The sequence below is a fragment of the Mus caroli genome, chromosome 2, assembly GCF_900094665.2.
Source record: "Mus caroli chromosome 2, CAROLI_EIJ_v1.1, whole genome shotgun sequence".
Taxonomy (NCBI): Eukaryota; Metazoa; Chordata; class Mammalia; order Rodentia; family Muridae; genus Mus; species Mus caroli.
In genome coordinates, this window is record NC_034571.1 from 158,770,159 (window position 1) to 158,777,748 (window position 7,590).

The 7,590-nt window shown below is 47.9% G+C and overlaps 1 protein-coding gene across 2 annotated transcripts in view; it reads left to right on the forward strand.

The window, feature by feature from the left end:
• The window catches only part of Arfgef2 (ADP ribosylation factor guanine nucleotide exchange factor 2), an 87,277-nt gene that overhangs the window by 28,930 nt on the left and 50,757 nt on the right, over positions 1 to 7,590 (forward strand). Inside the window, exons 7-8 of one of the 2 annotated variants that reach the window (XM_021157087.2) lie at positions 3,383 to 3,451; positions 6,133 to 6,284. In XM_021157087.2, coding sequence (XP_021012746.1) covers positions 3,383 to 3,451; positions 6,133 to 6,284 — 221 coding nt within the window. The remainder of the gene's footprint in view (positions 1 to 3,382; positions 3,452 to 6,132; positions 6,285 to 7,590) is intronic. The other variant, XM_021157089.2, reaches the window with a different exon arrangement.

The following is a 7,590-nucleotide window of genomic DNA, read 5'->3' on the forward strand; positions in this document are numbered from 1 at the left end:
GGATTTCTGAGTTCGAGGCCAGCCTGGTCTACAAAGTGAGTTCCAGGACAGCCAAGGCTACACAGAGAAACCCTGTCTTGAAAAACCAAAAAAAGAAAATAATTTTATTTTGACTCACTGTCCTAGGCCAAGGTCAAGGGGGTACATTTGGTCATCTGGTGATGGCCTTCTTGCTGTGTGACATGGTGATAACAGAGCATCAGATGGCATCCTTCTGTCTGTTAGCTTCTTTCCTGTTGGTGAGTTGGGCTGCACTGTACAAGGCCATGTGTGGATGGTGAACTGTGTCTTTCCGGGAATGATGATGGCGCCTCTGCATGTTCAGTGCAATGGATTCTCCCCAAGCATTCCCAGGCTGCATTTGGTTGGATCTGTGAGTGCAAAGCCCATGAACACAGAGTCAAGTGGTGTTTAGTACAGGTGCAGTTACAGGTCCAGCCTGTACCCGTGCCAGACTGCAATGAGGAGGGTTGCAAGACTCAGAAAAGGGCAAGGCTTAAAGCAATTTAAATGGGAAATTTCCAGGAAAGAGAGACCTACGTGGATGTGGTAATTGTATTTTTCTGTTTGGAAATGAAAGATAGTGAAGGCTTTAGCTAATTGAAAGTGCTTTCTCTGTTTAATTGGAATTTTTCATTATGGACTTAAGTCTCTGGGGCCAGCAAGGTGACGGGAGCGGCAGTCCCTGTCTCCCAGCACACTGTCCTCACACCTGAAGCCCAGGCCAGAGGAGCCACAATGGGGATGCTTTTCAGGGACCAGCCACAGGGCATACAGGCGAGGGAATGGGAGCTTGGGAGCTTGAGGGACTTAAATCCCCACACTGGGAGCTGGGCCAGGCATGCTGTCTGCAGAGCCTTTACTGAATCTACTTTCATGGGAAACAGTTCTCTCTGGTCTTTGTTCTTGTTGTTTTAAAAAAAACTTTTTCTTTTTTTTGGGTTTTTTTTTTTTTGGGGGGGGTTTTCGAGACAGGGTTTCTCTGTGTAGCCCTGGCTGTCCTGGAACTCACTCTGTAGACCAGGCTGGCCTCGAACTCAGAAATCCACCTGCCTCTGCCTCCCAAGTGCTGGGATTAAAGGTGTGCGCCGTCACCGCCCGTCCTTTCTTTTTCTTCTCTTTCTGTCACTGATACCTCTCCTTTACCAGTTTATCCATCTTCTCATCCTCCTCTGTGTGTGTGTGTGTGTGTGTGTGTGTGTGTGTGTGTGTAGAATGTTACTTTTTAGCTCTGGCAGGCTTGGCACCTATTATATAGCCCAGGCTGGCCTGGAATCTATAGAGATCCATCTGTTTCTGCTCCTCAAGTGCTAGAATTGAGGGGTCCTCTAACTTGTGATATTTTCTGCTTTAAGCATCTCTATAGCTAGTGCTACAGCGCTCCCCTACCCCTTGGGACTTCAGAGGGTTTTATGCTGTTGTTTGTTTTGAGACAGAGTCTCTCTTTTTCTTTTCTTCTTTTTTTCTATTTGAAGCAGGGCCTCACTGTGTAGCCCTGGCTGTCCTGGAACTCACTCTGCAGGCCAAGCTGGCCTCAAACTCACAGAGATCCTCCTGCCTCTGCCTCCCCAGTGCTGGGATTAAAGACGTGTGCCACTAACATCTGGCCTAGCTTCAGGTTTTTTTTTAATAAAAACAAGTTGTGTTACTAAGTAGTCTCTCAGATAACAGTTATTAGCGGCTGATTCAAGTGTTTTCAGAAGTAGTTGGTGGTGAACAACACACACCTGCCAGCCTGCATTTATCAGCCACCACTTTACGGCCTCTGGTCACACTGAGCCCCCCGGGCCTGTGGTACCGCGACTCCACTGTCTGGGTGTTGTTGACTGTGAACAGTATAATGTGCGGCAGACAGTACAGATTGGAAATGGTAAGCGTAATTTTATCAAGTCATAGCATCAGTGGATTGGAACTAAACAGGAACTTAGAAAGTCATGGCTTGGGTGGAGCCTGTCTAGAGTCAGTCAGTATGCCTGAGGCCTGCTTCAATCCTAGTACCAGAGAGGGAAAGCAGCTCTGAAACAGCTATCATTAGTGTCCATAAACCACGGTGTAGGTGATTCTGTGCGTGGTATAGGAGCAGTTTTTTTTTTTTAAAGATTTATTTATTATTATATCTAAGTACACTGTAGCTGTCTTCAGATGCACCAGAAGAAGGCGTCAGATCTCATTACGGATGGTTGTGAGCCACCATGTGGTTGCTGGGATTTGAACACAGGACCTTTGGAAGAGCAGTCGGTGTTCTTAACCACTGAGCCATCTCTCCAGCCCGGGGAGCAGTTTTTAATTACATGTTTGTTTTAGCATGTGTTACTACAGTGTAACTAGCAGCTCTTAAGTTGGTAGTTGTAGATTTCATTGTCTGAGGTGAGATGAGTGCCACTGCAGGAGTGATGATCTAAGTGGGGACGCCGAAGTGGGGCAGAGGTCACTAAGGTGGGAAAACCAAACGGCGGTTTGGGTAACTGTCTAAATCATGCTTTTGAGGGAAGTAAATTAATTTAGAAGATTTGGCTGTGGTAGGGTTGTTCCTCATCTTCCATTCGGGTTATGCTTTGCCCTCTAAGAGAAGGCATTGATGTCGGGAATCTCTTCCGAGGGGACTTGGTTATAGGTGTTCAGCGACAGTTGAAAATGTTCCCCAAAACCTCAAGGCCAGGCCCAGAACTGGCGGATGGCAGTGCTGGTGGATAGAGAGCCCTCACTGCTGCAAGCGTACACAGTCTGTGGTGTTGCTCACTCAAGATGAAGGCTTTTGCCCAGTGAGGTGTTTTCTAACTGGTGACTTCACTTCCACTTGTCTGCTCACTCCATCAGCTCTTCTTTGGTACTAATTTTCTAAAAAATAAGCAATTAATGATCAGAGATACTGGGCCTTTTCCACTTAAACACTTACCGTTTGGCAGGATATTTTCATCTGAGATGTAGTCCATCTTCAAGTGTCAGGTTAGCAGGCTTGTGCTGACTCAGAGAGTCCAGCGTGCTGCCCACCAGAGCTACACAGCCAGGAGCTTGGTGGAGGTACAGAGAAGCCCATCCTTGTTTCTGCTGGGATGGGTAGATCAGCCCATGCTCTGGGTGGGGGTGGGGACTGGCCTTGGCTGAGCAGCTGCGACTTGGGCAGGAAGAAACGATGGTACCAGTACCGGTACCGGTTTCAGTGCTCTTGAGAGTGAGCCTTCGTGAAAGCCAGGCTGACCTTTCCCTTGGGGTCAGCATCTGAGGGAATCCTCTCTGCTGGCACATTTGCTGGTGCAGGGACACATTGGTGCCTCTGCCCTCGAGAGCAGGACTCTAGAAAGCAATTGTCATCATCTACTCCCCCTCTTTTCTCGTCCCTGGCAACACCTTATGTATGTTTGTGTGTTTGGGCTGTGTGCAGGCACTGACAGTGGAGCTCAGGAGGTGGTGAAGGACATTTTAGAGGACATGGTCACATCTGCTGTGAAAGGTGAGTGCTGAGGCCAGCCCGCCTTTCCTCACGCCTCCGTCCATGCTGTGAAGCCCCTCGGGCAGCACCTGGGCAGGCGCCCAGCTCCTCACCGAGCTCACGCAGCTCCCAGGGTCTGAGCTGCTGCCACTTCCCAGCCTCCACTTGGCACGCAGAGATCTGGCTACAGAGATGGCTTTTGTTCTGTCTAGGTTGAGGCCTCTGTCTGTGTAGATCACAGTCTACACAGGAGTATTAGGTGCTCCACCTGGACACACAGAGGTCCCCTCCCTATGACTTCTACATCAGAGCTGCTAAGATGTCAAGACCAGACTTCATGTGTGGTCACACAGCAGCAGGCGTTAGCATGACTCTCCTCATGTCCCCCTCAGTGTCAGTCAGCTTCCAGAACTAGCCCCGGTGATGCTGCCTTTGTCTTTGCTTCAGACTCAGTCAGTGGCTGCTTGTTGAACACTGTGCCAGGGCCATTAATCAGAAGAAACGTGAACATGGCAGTAGGTCACAATCAGCATTTTCAAATGGGAGAAATAAATAGAATACAGATGATCCTATATCTGAGTTCATGGGGCATGGAAATACTCATTCTTTTTCATAAAATGTTACAGTTCTTTATTTTTACATTGTGATTGTTTCTTTTTGCCTAATTCAGTTGTCCCCTCCCAGACTTATTGCCTCTGTCTCCTAACCTAGGCCTCCTCCTGGAGCTTCTGGCCTCTGTACAATCTAATGTAGGGCTAGAATGTTTTCAGCCTCAGACTTAACTGCTGAATAAGCTCGCCCTTTCTAGCTCTTTCTGAATTCTGTCTGCCTGGTTCAGCTCAGCTGCTCTGACTCAAACTCTTCTCCAAGCTGATTGACTCAATCTGTCTTCTGTCTCCTCCTCTCTGCCTTTCCTGAATTGTTCTGTTTGACCACAAACACTAGCAATCTATGCTAATGTTCTGGTTCCTTCTCATTCTCCGGTTCGTTCTATCTTCATCTACATCTAGTTTGTTCTCTCTCCAACCAGTCTCTGTAAAACCTGCTCTTCTCTCTCCCTCCCTCCCTCTCTGTCTCTTAAGTAGCTTCCCTTTCCTCTCTCTCCTTATGAGAGTTGGGCATATCTTATTCTGTCAAATCTTTCTCTGATTCGTCACTTTCTCTGCCACTCACGTAGAAACCACTTTCAAACATGGATGTTTCCTTCCATAAACTAACTTCACCTTCATTGTTTGGGACTAAAGGTAAGTACTGAGGGCAAGTCTGTATTCCAACTGGAGGGATTAAAGATGTGTGCTAAGGGCTGAGCTACACCACAATGTTTTTTCAGTAAATAACAATCTTGGGGTTCCCAGTGTGATCAGATATCCCTACAACAGTACATGTCCACACTGGGACATTATTTACATTCATTTCTACATGAGTGTTCTAGCCTATGCTTATAATGTACACTTGGGCGACTGAGGCAGAAGAACCCATTGTGACTTCCGAGCCTGGAGATCAAACCCAGGGCTCACACATAGCAGACTGCCGCCGGGTTACGTCCCAGGCCTGACGGCACGCTCGGGAGACCGCGCCTCTGAGCCTTCCTTTGCTCATTCAGGTGCTGCCAAGCTCTTTCTGAGAGCCCAGCACTTATTTAACCATGCAGCAAGGAAGACCTTTCAGAGAACAGCAGTGAGGCCGGATGTGGTGGCGCAGACCTTTAATCCTATCCCTTGGGAGGCAGAGAAAGAGGCAGGCAGATCTCTGTAAGTTTGTGGTCAGCCTGTCTACAAAGAGAGTTCCAGGATAGCCAGGACTACAGGGAAGCCGCTCTCAGAAAAAAACAAAAACAAGCAGTACCTCTTGCCATCCATCACCTGTCACACCTCAGCCTGTTGTGGAGTAGCACTGGCTAATAATGTGTCCAGTGAATCTGTGCTTTGTCAAACTATTGCTAGTCATTGAGGTTGTATAGCAGGGACGTGTGTACCTGCCACAATGCCTGAGGAATAGAGTGTGTGTGTGCACGTGTATGTGTGTGGTGTGTGTGTGTGTGTGTGTGTGTGGTTTTTTTTATTTATTTTATGTGAGTACACTGTTGCTGTCTTTAGACACACCAGAAGAGGGCATCGGATCCCATTACAGATGGTTGTGAGCTACCATGTGGTTGATGGGAATTGAGTTCAGGGCCTCTAGAAGAACAGTCTTAGCCACTGAGCCATCTCTCCAGCCCCCTGGGTTTGTTTTTCAAGACCTGGTGTCTCTGTGTAACCTTGGCTGTCCTGGAATTCACTCTATAGACCAGGCTGGCCGAGAACTCAGAGATCCAGCTGACCCTGCCTCCCAAGTGCTAGGATTGAAGGTGTGCACCAGCCTTTTAACTGTCTCTTAAGTCTTGGGTTATGAACTCTAAATAAAGCCTTTGTTTCTCGTGCTTTGCTTCTTCCAATCTTTTTTTCAGAAGTCAACAGATGGGCAGGGTTGCTGCACTTCACAGCTTTGCATGTGATGTGAGTGAAGTCCTGTGTGGAGCTTGCATTACTGTGGCCCTGGCAGTGAGGCTATAGCTGAGAGTCAGGCAGAAAGCCTAAGGTCTTCTGTGTTGTGGGGCTAGGGGAAGAAGGAGCGCACAGTACTGAGTCTGTAAGTTCTGTCTGGTTCAGCAGTGTTTTGGGATACACACTCATTGGGCAATGACTTTGAACTTATGTCTTAAGAAGCAGCAGAAAAGCATGGTCTGCCGGAGCCCGACCGAGCCCTGGGTGCCCTAGAGGGCCAGGAATGCACTGTTCCTCCTGGAGTTGATGAAAACTCACAGACCAACGGCATAGCAGACGACAGGCAGTCGCTATCCTCCGCAGATAATCTGGTACGTCACTCGCCCTCCCTTCCACTTGCAGGGTTTTAGAAGATGCAGATTAGGTCTCTGTTAGAGAAGAGAGCTACCCAAAGGGCCCTGCTCTCATCCTCTGTACAGCAGGGTTTCCTTTTCTGATACTAGTGACATGGACCTCTATGTCTTAACCATATAGCTTGACTAGCCTCACACTCAGAGATCTGTCTGTCTCTGCGTCTTACATGCGTATATAGTCCCAATCCTGTGCGCGCCTGTGTGTGTGTGTGTGTGTGTGTGTGTAGCGTATGTGTCGCATGCACTTGCCTATGCTTATGTGGAGATCAGAGGCCAATGCCAGGTGTCACCTTACATTTTTGAGAGTGAGTCTCTAATTGAGTCTGGAGCTCAGCAGTTGGCTAGACTGTTTGGTTAGTGAGCGCAGGATCTACCTGTCTGCCCTTCCTAGCACCAGAGTGACTGACTCTGAATGCTAGGGATCTGAACTGAGGTTCTCTTGCTGTGGGTGTGGCATGACCTCATCTATCGAGCCATCCCCCAGCCCTTTGTTCTTTTTAAGGGTAAAATTCTCTAAACAGTGTCACTGGGTCAGGACTTGGAAGCTCTGGGCTGGAGAATTAGCCCAGATGCAGTGATTGTCTGACATGAGCCAAGTTCAGGCCCAGAGTTAAATTATTTTTAAATGTATTTTTATGTGTATGAATTTAATTTTTTAAGAAGTGTATATTTGCCGGGCAATGGTGATGCACACCTTTAATCCCAGCACTCGGGAGGCAGAGGCAGGTGGATTTCTGAGTTCGAGGCCAGCCTGGTCTACAGAGTGAGTTTGAGGCCAGCCAGAGCTACACAGAGAAACCCTGTCTCGAAAAAGAAAAAGAAAAGTGTATATTTGACCTTGAGTGTATATTTGCACAGAACAAGCGAGGACAAGCTTTAACTGAGCATGATGACACAGGCCCTACAGGCTGGCACTTCGGAGGCTGCAGCAGGGCTGAGGTTGAGGTTGCTGTGGGTTTACATAGCAAGATGAATGATTTGGAAGCATTCGCCTTCGGTCCACTCGGATAGCTACCCAGATCCTACCTGCCTCCCTTAGTCTGCTGAAAGCCATTTTCTCTTCCTCTGTTAAAATTGAGTGACAGCATTAATTAAAACTCTCTGTTCTGACAATCCCACACTAATGGGCAGTAATAACATCACTTAGGTTTAGTTTTCTTTTTTCTTCTTTTGGTTTTTCGAGACAGGGTTTCTCTGTGTAGCCCTGGCTGTCCTGGAACTCACTTTGTAGACCAGGCTGGCCTTGAACTCAGAAATCCACCTG